This window comes from Sinocyclocheilus anshuiensis, unplaced genomic scaffold, assembly GCF_001515605.1.
Source record: "Sinocyclocheilus anshuiensis isolate Anshui unplaced genomic scaffold, SAMN03320099.WGS_v1.1 scaffold307, whole genome shotgun sequence".
Taxonomy (NCBI): domain Eukaryota; kingdom Metazoa; phylum Chordata; class Actinopteri; order Cypriniformes; family Cyprinidae; genus Sinocyclocheilus; species Sinocyclocheilus anshuiensis.
Genome location: NW_015552550.1, coordinates 593,382 through 608,102, shown reverse-complemented (window position 1 = coordinate 608,102; position 14,721 = coordinate 593,382). Strand labels below are relative to the sequence as shown.

Below are 14,721 nucleotides of genomic sequence, written 5' to 3'. Positions count from 1 at the left end.
CAACAACATGAAAATAATGGAGGAAAGAACGTATGTGACACACCAAGAGAGGATCTTGTTCCTTGTCTTCAGAGCTCTATATGCTGGGTAATAATAAACACAGTACTGTGAGACACAGCAGATAAGAGCTCAGGAGGCCCTGAGTCCCCCCAGTGAGCATCCTGACAAAACTGCCCATTGTTGCTCATAATCTAATTTTGACTCAGTGCTGAAAAGTTGGTGGATGACGTCTAAGAATTTCAAGAACCATCAAATAAGCACTGAGAGTTTATGTTCGGAGGTGAATGTTTGTATGAATGATAGAGAAAAGACTGCTTAGCTGACCAAATGCTAACAAAAAGCTAACCGTTTGAAAACCTTTGAAAACCTTAAGCCTGAACCAAAGCATCACATTCAGTATACACACTAACATTATTTATATATAAAAAAAGACTGGAGTTGGTAAGATTTTTTTTGTTTTTGAAAGAAGTTTTTTGTTTTCTATATTTATATACTAAAAATTATTTGTATGCATTTAAAATTGAACATATTTAAATTTATTCCTGTGATGGCAAAGCTGAATTTTGAGCAGTATTACATTTAGTGCTTATTATAATTAATACTGAAAATAGTTGTGCTGGTTAATATTTTTGTGGAAGATACATTTTTCTTCAGGATTCTTTGTTGAACAGAATGTTCAAAAGAACATTTATTTGAAATAGAAATCTTCTGCAACATTTTAAGTGTAGCATAAGCATAAGTATAAGCCATTTGATATTCGGGTTCAACAAAGGCAGTAGTTACTGAACACACTTCCCCCCCCTTAAAAATGCATTCATTTACTTAAGACTTGCACACCAACCTGAATAGTCCTGCGATATGCCACCGAGTGAATGCGTGGCTTCGATTTCTATGTAAGGCATCACTGGGAGGGAAGAATCTGCAAAATGACAAGATAAAAAATTGAATCTTTTCTCCATTTGACTGCTGTTAAAATACATGCATTACAGGGTTAAAACAACATACTTTATTTCAAGGAATCTTTGCTTACATGAACTGAGAAAGACAAAATTACTTACTCAGTGGCTTATGTTCTGGTAAGGGGGAGAAATGGGAGTAGGGAGGAGGCGGTGTGTCTGAAAATAGGGAGAACGGAGTTAGATTTTTCTTTTAATTGAGCATCCCTCTAAAACTGAACACATCTCTGACTTTTCAAGGCTATATTACCAGACCTAAACCTAGAGATATAATACTGTGACAGCATTTGGGAGCATCCCTCTAAAACTGAACACATCTCTGACTTTTCAAGGCTACATTACCAGACCTAAACCTAGAGATATAATACTGTGACAGCATTTGGCAGTTTCTCCAGCATTTCTACAGCAAACGAGAATGTTCCCAGCTGGTATGGAAATTACAGGTGAAGAAAAGCATCCATCAAAAAGACAATGGATGTGTCGTCATATGCCAAGAATGCATGGAATCCAATCAAAAGTGACCTGTTCTGAATCACATTATTACAGCGGGTGGAAACACTGCAATTTTGCTAATGCAGAGAATGAAATCTTCATGAAAAACACTTAATGTATCAGACTTTAAAACTATTAACCACTGAATATTAGTGTTGGTGCTAATGGACTGTAGTAACATTTTGTATGCATGTCAAGGTCTCTTGTAGGACTACAGTGCAATTCATACTGCTTTAGACATTTATTTTTGATGTATGGTTGTGCAGTCACTAAACCAGCATGTTACAAAATGTTTAAAGTGTGTATTCTTTCATGACCCTCTTCAAAGACCATTGTTCAATCAATTCTGTTCTTTATTTACAACAGTTCATTTAAACACAATGTTAGGGTAGTGTTTTTTTGAATAGGGAGGGAGCAGAGAAATTGAGAATCCCAGAGGGATTCTAGTTGGGAATTCCGCTTCCTGAACAGGAGTATCACTGTCCCAACTCCCCTCCCTATCATTCACCCACGCTTCGAGTAAAAATCACACTTATATTAGTTTTGCCTGATTTGATGCTACAAAAAACACTTAAACCACCAGAAGATGGTTTGCTTGTCTTAGCTAGTTTAAAATGGTCTTAAATGGTTTAAGATGGTCTCCTGGCCTAGGTAAACGTGGACTTCCGAAAAGTGCCCAAAACACCTCTAGAAGCATCAAAAAGACCAACCTGGATTGGCTGGGAGACCAACTGAGACCAGCAAACAAGTTCTGCTTTTTTCAGCAGGGCTGAAAACACACTTCAAATGAACAGCACAGTCATTATATCCTTGACTAAAAACATTCAGAGGTTTCCTTACCATCCCCGACTGGTCCACAGATGCGGCTGTAGTGATGGGGGTTGCAGCAGAGGGTCTGGCTGTCCTCTGCCCTGAAGCTCTGACAGTGACAGAGCGGTTTGAGGAGAGAGGAGAGCCGCAGGTCTGGCCAGCGGAAGAGTCGACACAGCAGGTACTGTGGAGACACCAGCTGACCTCCAATTCGCACTTCAGTCTGTGAAACCAGAACACATCCACTTGGCATCCCGCCTTGAGACTCCACAGCTTCCAGTAAAACATCCAGAGACTTCTCTTTCAACTTTTTGAGAAAGGCATAAGAGCACTTCTTGAGTTCTTGCTCGGTCACGGCACCATTTTTCCGTTCCCTGCCTCTCAAACTGCTGTAGTTGTCGTGGTTCCTATGTTCTAGACGACAAGCAAGTCTGTTTTTGCCCCTGGGGAGGTCTCTAAACAAACAGCATGTTACCGTCCTGCCCTCGCTCCCCTCGTTGAGGGGTCCATCATGATCAATAAGGATCCCCGGTTCCCCGCGTTCCTCTACGCGTTTGCTGCACGAGCCCGCATTGTTTCCCGGTGCGTATTCCGTTCTGGGGATCTTCTCCGGGTTGCTGTCACTCCATTCATCCGGACCACCATCGCCCCCTTCTTTACCTGCGGTGACCAAACGGCTTCTCCAGAGTCGCCGAACCAGACCCGTGCGTCTCGTCCTGAACATACGACAATTTAAACAGTTTGCAACCGTTGTTCCAATGTTTTGTCAGAACCGCGGAGACTCCAAACGCTCGTGCGCTCGCTGTCCGACATCGATGATCTGTGCTCACATGCACAGCCAAGCAGAGCCTGAGCAAAGCCCAACATTAGACACCACTGCTTCAATATATCAACACTGTAGCAAATGGATGGCTAGAATAATGATAGTGCACTACGTGAGGAGCGGTGCATCCAGTCTGCAAACATTCCCCAACAATATGAGAAACTTCTTGTTGAACAACACGAAATGCACGATATGCAGAAAAAAACTTCGATAATCTCCGAAACAGACCCTTTTTTCAAGCAAACCTTCTGCAGCAGTTTAATGACGCCGAGCACATGAATGGATCTCACTATAATCCTTATTCAGGTTCCACGCGCTCCTCGCGAAAGAAAATGACTGTGTTGCGACGGCAAAGTGGTCGATACGGGTGGATAGGCGGACATAGGATGTCTTGAGGGTTCGTTTCGAGTGAGATTAATGGGATTCTTCGATGGTCTTTCGCCGTTTCACCCTCTTTCTTCTTCAGATACACACACACGGGGCCCCCGAGGAGAGCAGTGGAGCCATTGGTTGATTCCCATCATGTGCTCGTCTAGACACTTTGGCGGCTGCGGGCCGCGCTGATTGTTGCGCAAACACAGTATCAAGTTTCCGAACTCTTAAAGAAGCATCATGTACCTGTGTGTGTGTGTGTGTGTGTGTGTGTGTGTTAATTAAATAATATTACAATATTTACAACTAAAAAAATCAATGCATTATTAATTTATTTATTTAGTTATGTTTCATTATTTTAATATAATAGAAATACCACTATTAGTAATACCACTACACTACTATTTAATTGTTGTGACCTGTGATACTTAAAAAAAAAAAGTTTAGAAAAGAAGAGCATTTATTTAAAATAGAACTCTTTTCTAACAATATACACTACAGTTTAATATTTTGGGGTCAGTACATTTTTATTCTTTCTTTTTTTGAAAGAAATTCAAACTTTTATTCGGCAAGAATGTTTTTAATTGTTAAGAAGTGATAGCAAAGATTTATATTGTTAGAAAAGATTTATATTTTGATTAAATGCTGTTTTTTTTACAACTTTTTATTCATCAAAGAATCCTGGAAAAAGTATCACAGTTTCCAAAAAAATATTTGGCAGCACCATGTACAGTAAATGAACATACTTTCCAGAAGGCCAACAATTCACTAAAAATGTTTTTTTTATTGGTCTTATGAAGTATTCTAATTTGTTGAGATAGTGAATTGGTGGGTTTTTGTTAAATGTGAGCCAAAATCATCACAATTAAAAGAACCAAAGACTTAAAGTACTTCAGTCTGTGTGCATTGAATTTATTTAATACACTAGTTTCACAATTTGAGTTGAATTACTGAAATAAATGAACTTTTCCACGACATTCTAATTTATTGAGATGCACCTGTAAAACCCCTTTTTGCTTTGGTGAATGACATAGCATACATAACAGACATTTAGGATGGTGAAAACCCTTGTTGCAAATTGTCAGCATCAAGAGCAAACTGCATAGTGCTCTTCCATTCCTACTTCAGTGGCACAATCCTTGGGCTTTCTCCCTTCACTTATCATAGGGGGTGATAACTGTTGTAGCCTGGCGTCAGGCTAATAAGTCCAGCTACTCCCATTAAGTCTCTTAGATAGTCTATCAGCAGAAGTCTGGAGCAGAGACAGAGAGACCAGCACCAAACCACCCCCAAAAATAACCCCAGTCCATCCAGTCCGGACAGACATGGTCTTGTTGATGGGGTCTAGCAAGACCCAACAGGAATAGCATGTCAACAAGCCCCATATTCCTAATGGACCTTAGGGAGAGAGGCGAGACAGTGGGGAAAGAGGCGAGACAGTGGTAGACAGAAAAAGAGAGCACTCACATCCCTTAAGGCCTTTCCTCGGGTCCATACTACATACTGGATGGCGCTAGTTCCATGAATACGGCCAAAATGCTCTAGAGACAAAAACAAAGTCAAAATACATTCAGATGACACAAGTACAACTAATATAGGCTGAAGTGAGTTGAGCTGAGATTGCATGAGCTGATGAAAATATCTCCAATTCAATTGAATGAGCAATTAGACAATGTAAAGAAGCTGTGTGGTAAGGACCTGATTTGTGACTGCTGGTGTGGCCTATGTTAGCAGGAAGTCGTAGCCACAGACAGACATTAGAGTAATCTGTCTCCTCTGGAAGGTTCTGGCAGTCAAAACAGAGTTTCGGCAAGGAAAACCTCATTTATGGTGAAGACAATGAGACAGCCAGAGACTTAAATGAATGTCCGCTGTGTAAATGTGATGCTTCTACCTGGCAGGAATATGTATGAAAAAATTTTATATCCTTAACAAAAGCAGAATCCTCTACTCCTCTGGAAATTTTAATATTATGTCTAAATATATAGCTGACAATATTAACTAACGTTAACAATGAACAATACATCCATTACAGTAGTTATTCATCTTTGTTGATAATACATATTACAGCTGTTCATTATTAGCTCAAGTCCATAAAAGTTTTTAAAGGGATAATTCACTTAAAAAAAATTTAAAACCTGTCATCATCTTCTCATCCTCATGTTGTTCCAAACCCATAGGACTTTGGTTAATCTTTGAAACACAAGTTAAGATATTTATTTAATGAAACCTGAGAGGTTTCTGTCCATTTATTGAAAGTCCAGGTAACCAAAACTTGTAAAAGGTCATAAAGGCGTAAAACGAATCTAAGTGGTTTAATCCAAGTCTTGTGAAGAGGGTATGATCGCTTTATATGATGAACAGATTTAATTTAGGCTTTATTTACATCTAAATTTTAGACATGCATATATAGCATGTCACACATGTTAAACACAGAAGCTCAAAGATTCTAGAACAAACCTCATTGGCTCTGGTGCATCACACTCACATTACGCATACACAAACTTTCGTGTTTACCATTTGTGATTCAGTCTATGTTTGTGTTTATTTGTGAATAAAAGCCTAAATTAAATCTGTTCATCATATACAGCCATCATATCTCTTCACACGTGATGGATTAAACCACTCGATATATATGGATTTATTAAATTAATTTTACGATGCCTTCATGAACTTTTCGGATCTTCTAAGTTTTAGTTACCTGGACTTTTAATGGACGAACACGATTAATAAACTAATAAATGCTTTAGAAGTATTTTTCCATTGTTAGTTCATGTTAACTAATGTAGTTAATGAACTTTATTGTAAATTGTTAACGTTTTCATCATTGTGCTGTACCAACATCTTTGTTTCAATGTATTTAATTTGTCACAATAATTTATAGCATGTCCTTTCTACATGATTGTATGAGTTTTAAGAGTTTATCCAGAATTTCTTCTTCAGCAATATACAGTTATATAACGATACTTCATGAGCAAAACTGTATTATGGCCATAGCTCACAGCAGGTAATCAATGACAACTTTCTGTTTCTAAGAAGTTATTTGAAGCAGGGCTATTGCTTTGATATATAAAATATAATGTATCTGCTTTTATTCAATTAACAATCAGTTAATATTGAGTACATTTTAGACTCTGTATGTCCAGTCATTTTGTCTGTGTTTGTTCCAACAATGAAAACTACAACACAGTGGGTCTGTAGTGTCATTTCGTTCTTGAATGAATTGGTACAGTCAATTAGTTGATAAAATGATTCAAATAACAGTCTTATACATTCACTTGCTTTGCTCCTGAATGAGTCAGAGTTTTTGAATTAATCAGTTTAGTGAACGATTCAAATGACTCACTCCTAAAGACAGTCATTTGCCGCCACCTACTGGCATAATGATGTAACCTGTAGAAACACTAACTGAAAAAATAGACCGGAACTGTTATTATAAAATAAAGAGGTCAGAAACAAAACTCATCACTGCAGGCAGTCATTTTTTTCTGTTTTTATTTTATATTATCTTAATTTAAAATATTATGTATATATAATTTATAAAAAAAAAAAAACGTACACTCTCTAGACCAGCTAATTCTGTTCTTTAAGATGGTGCAAATCAACAGGAGCTCTATGATCTACATTGAAAAGATCTGTTTTAAGCATGTAACATCACAAAGGGAGCAAGTCTTCATTTTCCCAGATTCATTAAAAGAACACCAAAACAACAACCCACCATATACAACTGAATTCTTGTAGCTAAGCAGCATATCCGAGGAGTACGTAATTCAAAGATTGTTTCCTCTTTGAATATACAACAGTCTCTGCATTGCTGTGCAAAGCTGACTCCTTCCATTCATTTTGTGTGCTTTTAAAGCATGCCTGTTGTTCTGCAAGCAAAAAGAGAATATCTGAGAACCCGAGGAAGGAATTAATTATCTTAATTTAAAATATTATGTATATATAATTTATAAAAAAAAAAAAACGTACACTCTCTAGACCAGCTAATTCTGTTCTTTAAGATGGTGCAAATCAACAGGAGCTCTATGATCTACATTGAAAAGATCTGTTTTAAGCATGTAACATCACAAAGGGAGCAAGTCTTCATTTTCCCAGATTCATTAAAAGAACACCAAAACAACAACCCACCATATACAACTGAATTCTTGTAGCTAAGCAGCATATCCGAGGAGTACGTAATTCAAAGATTGTTTCCTCTTTGAATATACAACAGTCTCTGCATTGCTGTGCAAAGCTGACTCCTTCCATTCATTTTGTGTGCTTTTAAAGCATGCCTGTTGTTCTGCAAGCAAAAAGAGAATATCTGAGAACCCGAGGAAGGAAGTAGGCTAAAAACAGAGGAAAGGGAGAGAAACTCAGAGAGATCAGGCCACTCTGTTGCTGTAGCTGATTGTAGTCTAGTCTAGTCTCAGAGCGCCTGGCGCCAACGGAGCAGGCCATAAACTTCTAGACGATAGCGAGAGATAGAGCTCATACTCTTACTTGTGCGAGTAAACAAAGAGTTTACTTCACTTAGCATGCAATTCCCTTTGCATTTGTGCAGCACAGTCGATGCAAATGAAGTTATTTTGTGCCTCGTCATTTCAGAACTATTATCTTCAAAGTGGCACACAAGAATAAATGATTACAATAACACAGGTAAAAACGTGTACAACTGTGGACCTCTGCTGAGATTCAAGTACGCTTCAGGGGAAAAAAAGAAAGAAAAACAGAGGCAAAGATGTACAAACACAGACAGAGAGATATGAAGATTACAAGTGTTTGCGTTCATCAGTAAACCTGCATAACCAGAGACAGGCGTGTCCCGTCAGCAGTAATAGACTTTGCGTGCAACTGTGCCAACCAGTGTTTACGTCAGTGGGTACAAAGACTACATCTAATCTCCAGGAGAGAGGCACAGAGAGAGAGAAAGAGGACGGAAAAGGGAGAAAACCATTCCAGGGGCCAGCAGGGCTCCTTGGGGTAAGCTGAATTAAGTAAGAGATCGAGAAAAAGAAATAGAGAGAGCGAGGGGTGGAAAGGCAGAGAGGAGAGAGTAAATCAATGGAGGAGATTTGAGACAGGAAGACTATGGCGTCAGTACAGGCTGGAGATAAGGCCTTCAGTTCCATACACAAACACACTTGTTCTCTCGGGCCGAACAGCTACACATACTCTGTCTCACTGTCAACTGACCAGACACCCACAGGTCCTCTCTGCTGGTGCTTTTCATCACCGCTTAGGCACTGCTATAGGGAGTTTCTGCTCCTAGTTCCCCCTTGACTTCCCATGTTGAAATGGCTACCCCAGTGATTACAATTATGTTTCATTAAGATACTTTTCTTTAAGTTATTGTATGTGAGACTGTTTGTACTTTTTCATTCTAAACACAAAGTTATTCACACTCTTAAAAATAAAGGTGCTTCAAAAGGTTCTTCAAGCGATGCCATAGAAGAACCATTTTTGGTTCCACAAAGAACCATTCAGTCAAAGGTTCTTTAAAGAACCATCTCTTTCTTACCTTTTTGTAATCTGAAGAACCTTCTTTCACCACAAAGAACCTTTTGTCAAACAGAAAGGTTCTTCAGATGTTAAAGGTTCTTTATGGAACCATGTAGACAAAAAGGTTCTTCTATGGCATCGTGAAGCACCTTTATTTTTAAGAGTACAGTTCAGTTTAGCTCAAAACATAACATTATTCAGTTACTTTTCTCTGCCTCTAAACTCTCTTAATGTAAAGTTGAACTCCGGTCAAAACAGTAACAATAGATTGGCTGAACTCACATGTATTTTGTCCTTGAATAAGCAAGATCCACAACACTATAAGGTGAGGAAACACGGGCCTGACTGAGAAACGTGCGAGTCTGGCCAGAGGTCAGAGGAACTTTTCCTCAAAGATAAGCAAGAGAGACAGAGTATATACAGACTTAAGGAAAAAGCTACTTCTTTCAGGAAGAACCCTCTGCTTTGAAAGTAATGTTGAGTATGAGTTTACCAAGAATGTGTGCATGTTTTCGTGTGTGTTTTTGGCTCTGATTTGGACTGACACAGGAGCAGGAAAAACAGAGGAACTGAACTCCTCTACAAAAAAGATAACTTTGGGTTATTTTTCCCCCACTGCTTTCTTTCTGTCATTTCTGTATTCTGTTCCTCGTGACTTAAATATTATTGTATGATCACTGCCAACTTCATTATGTTAGCTAAATTACTCAAAAAGTACTTTCAAGGCTGCATTCTGAGGCACTGAGGTGCTATTTTAGTACCCCTTAAACCGCTGTAGTGTCTTTGGACTGAACATTGATCTGTGAGTAAACTGATCCTGTGTGGCTCTTTTTGTGTACTGTATCACAGCACACAACATCCTGAATGCTTCACAGAACAACACTGTTATACTATGATTATCACTGCAAAAATAATTTTAACCATAGGTTTTGTTGTTTTCCAGTAAAACTATTTAAACATTCTTGCAAACCAATTGTTTTCAAGTGTTCTCATTAGATTTATGCTTTAAAGTAAAAAAGGTAGGCCCTACTATTTTCAAAAAAGATATCAATATTTTAACAGTATTTTATTGAACAATATAAATGAAGGTGGATTTGGGGTTGTAGACTTGCCAAAGGAGTGATTGTCAGGATTAAATAAACATGGTCCTCCTAAGCGTTCATTGAGAACTAATTTTAACACATCACAATTATGTCAAGGTTAATATTTATCCTAAAATATCATATAACAACATTATGCAAACAGTCCATAATATGCTTTAACCAAGTTGGGAATAAAAAGAGAGACGTACATTTCTCTATTCTTCCTTTTCTCTGATTGTGTACTATGGTCATCTGGGGAATACTTTGCATTCTTTCTCTCCTGAGGAAGTTTTCCACTCCTTTACTTACCAGACTCTTTCTATACACAGCTTTAGATTTCTGAGAGGCCAGGGTGGTGGGCACAAAGCAGTGACAGTTCCAGATTTTTCTGAGTAACAATTTCTCTGTGATTGAAGATTTCTGAAGATATATCTCCATTAGAGAAGGCTAAAAGTAAAGACAAAGAGAAAGTTACTTAATGTAAGGAATAGGTATTGTGGGTAATGAATTCATGCAATTTGTGTGTTTGTGTGTATTCCTGCATGTTTCTGGAAGGAGCGGGTGGGATGTTTTTATGGCGTGATTCATTCAACTGTTTCTAAATCTCTCCCTGATTGCTGTATATTGAATTCCCAGCATTTGGCAAGTCAACAACTCTCCCACTAGTTCATAATTCTTGAGAATAAAATGTAAGCCCTCAGTGAGAAAAGGAGAGAGGGAGAGGATGTGTTTTTTAAGAACTTGGTTTATATCGCAAGTAATTGCATGTGATTCTTCTCCCAACTTCAAAGCGAGTGGCTCTGCAGTTCAGGGTTGGGAGGCCAGACCACTACCAGATCAGCTCTCAATTTCCTGTCCCTGCCTGGCTCTGAGCAGAGAGAGAAGATTTGAGGCAGAAACATGTGAAATACAGAAGAGAGATTTACAGATTTGTTTGTGACTGTTACAAGTTTCAGCATCAAAAAGTTGAACATTTAACTTAAAAATGTACTTCATGTTCTAACATCTAAATTAACCATTTTTATTCAAGTCAAAGCAATGATACGCCAATGAATATACCAATGTAATACTTATTACGGGCCAAATCAAGCAGAAGTAAATGATAAACACAACAACTGTACTTTCACTGTTAATTCTTTACAATTTATCCATCTTCATAGGAAGAACATGCACAACACAACTGTTTTTGAAGTTGCTAGATTTAGGGCCTCACAAATCAACCAATCACAACAGAGAACAGACTGCACAGCATAACTTTGAATTTATGAATATGAATTTATGAAAATAAATAAGAAAAGAATTGTTATTATGTATATTAATATTGGTGGGTGTTCATTTACTGTTATATTTCATGGTCAATACAGACACAAACTCAAACACAGGGTTTCAGTTCTGCTACATCTCACATGGGCTAACTAATCAAATCCTTCTCTATGAACTATTTTCCTTTCAAGCATTTCTGTTTTATCATTTCAAGTTTTTCCTTTGCCTGTATCCGTGACATAGACCAGTAGCCTATCATATATTTATCATCTATGTGAGATAAGAAAAGACATACATCAGGTGGCCCAGGGAGGAGCGTGACAGATAAAGCTTTATCAGTAGGTTCAGGACCGTTTTTATATGAAATCCAAATATGAGCTATCTAAAATCAAAAAGTTGAACATTTAACTTAAAAATGTACTTCATGTTCTAACATCTAAATTAACCATTTTTATTCAAGTCAAAGCAATGATACGCCAATGAATATACCAATGTAATACTTATTACGGGCCAAATCAAGCAGAAGTAAATGATAAACACAACAACTGTACTTTCACTGTTAATTCTTTACAATTTATCCATCTTCGTAGGAAGAACATGCACAACACAACTGTTTTTGAAGTTGCTAGATTTAGGGCCTCACAAATCAACCAATCACAACAGAGAACAGACTGCCCAGCATAACTTTTAATTTATGAATATGAATTTATGAAAATAAATAAGAAAAGAATTGTTATTATGTATATTAATATTGGTGGGTGTTCATTTACTGTTATATTTCATGGTCAATACAGACACAAACTCAAACACAGGGTTTCAGTTCTGCTACATCTCACATGGGCTAACTAATCAAATCCTTCTCTATGAACTATTTTCCTTTCAAGCATTTCTGTTTTATCATTTCAAGTTTTTCCTTTGCCTGTATCCGTGACATAGACCAGTAGCCTATCATATATTTATCATCTATGTGAGATAAGAAAAGACATACATCAGGTGGCCCAGGGAGTAGCGTGACAGATAAAGCTTTATCAGTAGGTTCAGGACCGTTTTTATATAAAATCCAAATATGAGCTATCTAAAAGAAATCTTGGTCCAGACAGACTGGCCAGTTTTATTATCTCTAGAGTGCATGGTTTTGGACCTTCACACATCTAGGACAAAATCTATTGACTTAAACCATGAAAGAAGCTGTTATGTTCACATGCATGGACTGTGTTTTACTTATTCTCTTCTCTAATATGCACACATACACAAGCAAATAAAAACATACATACGCTCATAGAAAAATATTCTCCACAAATTACTAAGATTGTTTATTTTTATAAAGTTATGAAACATAATTTCTGTTTCTATAAAATGGTGGCACTGGCAAGTCTCAAGTCACTCCAAGTGCCTGAGGTGAACTGTGCTTGGTTTTAGGCCCATGAATGGCACACCACAAGCTCTAGATTACAGCTTCATGGTCCCTCTCACAGTCCATAGCTGGGATTGGCAATAACATGTGAATGCAGACCAGCTCTAATTTAAGCATCCACATTTATACGCCCATAATGGGGGTCAGTATAAGCACTTCTGGAGCGGGCCGAGACTGTCCAGAGCTCTCTTTCCAGAAGGCAACACATTATTCCCAAAACAGCCCAAATAACTCTTTCCAGAAGGCTATACATTATTGCTATGAGAATGAGGCATTGCTGTATTCATAGCCTATAACGCAAAACCATGTCTAATTAATTCAATGAAATTCATGCATGAATTAAATAAGTTTGAAATCTAAGACCATAATCTGTTAATGAACTTAGCGTTTATTAATCATATTCTAATTGACTGTGCATTGGACGAATGTGTAGCACTATCTAAAATTTAACAAAATGCCAAAACAACATTCACAAATTCACACACACACACACACACACACACAACCTGAGCGAGAAATAAGTAGGCTATGGAGGGTTTTGAAATGACCTGGTAGTGCATATCTCTGCAGCCAGGCAAGAGGGCTGTGGCATGCCTGTGTTATTGAGTAAACTACTTTGGCCTGTGTTTGTGTTTGATAGGATCAGGGGTTCAGTGGGTGGCACAGGACTCTGGTAACCGAGTACTGAGGCTTTAAAAACTCCTTGCTGTTTTATGGCCTTTTTCTTCAGCCCAGCCTCCAAGCAGCCTCCATGCTGAAGGGCAGGACTGAAATGTAAACATCCAAACATGCTCGGGCCCTTTTAAAAGGCTGTTTTCCAGCCTCCACTCTTAATTGGAAACAGACAGTGGCTTTGTATGCAGAGGTGGGGTTAAAGTTCAGACGCTACACTGACAGGCTGCAAATCCCACTCACAATTTTTGATGTGATGTCTCACTCGTTCAAACAAATTAAAGGTTATATAGCTCATTATATCTGTATCAATGATTACTAGAATATGAGTATGTTTCGTAAGGGTGACATAATAGGCTATGTATGGATAAGAAATATTTACTTGAGTTTGAAATTATTTATATGTATATTCCACCTTAATTCTTCCTCCAAGAAAAAAATAGTCCACGACAACATACAAAGCAATCGGGCTAGTGACAAGATTAGCACGGCAACAATATTTCAGCACTTACTGAAGTCCTCTGTGGTCATGTTCACTACAATCGAGAACTGAGACCAGTGTTGCCAACTAACTTTCAAGGGAAGTTGCTAAAGGAAGGTTGATTCTTCTTCTTCTTCTTCTTCTTCTTCTTCTTATATTTTTATGGCGGTTGGCATCCAGCGTATTGGTGCATTACCGCCACCTTCTGCTCCGGAAGGAAGGTTGATTCTTCTTCTTCTGGTGTTTTATGGCGGTTTGGCAAACCAGCGAAAGAGGTGCATTACCGCCACCTACTGATCTGGAGTGTGGAGTGTGCATAAATTTGGAAGAAAGAAATACAGAAGGGAAAGAAAGGAGAAAAAAAAAGAAAAGAAAAAAAAAAGAAAAGAAAATAGATCCTATCTATTGTTCCTGCGTTTTTCAGGTATTTAAACATATTTTCTTGCACTCTTGATTGCCTCGACCCATTTCCTAACAATACTTTTAAAGAAATATTATCAACTCCCAGCCATCCTAATTCTTGAATTAATTGAAATCTCTCCCTTTCATATGCAGAACACTCAACAAGAATATGTTTCACTGTTTCTAATTCTCCACATTTGTCACACTTTCCCGATTCATGCTTACCTATTTTATAAAGACTATAGTTTAATGCTGTATGTCCGATTCTTAGTCTTGATAAGATGACATCTTTCTTCCTATTTCCGTATCTTTTCCTCTCATTTCCAACACACTCCTGAATCTGGAAAAGATGTCTTCCTTTAGACCCATTATTCCATAACTTTTGCCACTTCTTACTTATGACATATGATATCACTCTCTTGAATTCAGCTTTACTTAAAGCTAACTTAATTTCTATTTGTGTATGATTT

At 37.8% G+C, this 14,721-nt stretch overlaps 1 protein-coding gene and 1 long non-coding RNA gene across 3 annotated transcripts in view; one reads left to right on the top strand and one right to left on the bottom strand.

Annotated features, from left to right (window-relative positions):
* The window catches only part of LOC107664388 (mothers against decapentaplegic homolog 6-like), a 7,396-nt gene extending 3,754 nt beyond the window's left edge, over positions 1-3,642 (bottom strand). The window contains exons 1-3 of one of the 2 annotated variants that reach the window (XM_016454944.1): positions 2,289-3,642; positions 1,059-1,115; positions 842-919 (exon numbers count right to left, since the gene is read on the bottom strand). In XM_016454944.1, the coding sequence (XP_016310430.1) occupies positions 842-919; positions 1,059-1,115; positions 2,289-2,982 (829 nt within the window). In that variant the 5' untranslated portion in view covers positions 2,983-3,642. The remainder of the gene's footprint in view (positions 1-841; positions 920-1,058; positions 1,116-2,288) is intronic. The other variant, XM_016454945.1, reaches the window with a different exon arrangement.
* Positions 1-14,721, top strand: part of LOC107664391 (uncharacterized) — a 26,408-nt gene that overhangs the window by 5,776 nt on the left and 5,911 nt on the right. The window contains exon 2 of the long non-coding RNA XR_001631449.1: positions 10,466-10,472. This is a non-coding gene — a long non-coding RNA (uncharacterized LOC107664391). The remainder of the gene's footprint in view (positions 1-10,465; positions 10,473-14,721) is intronic.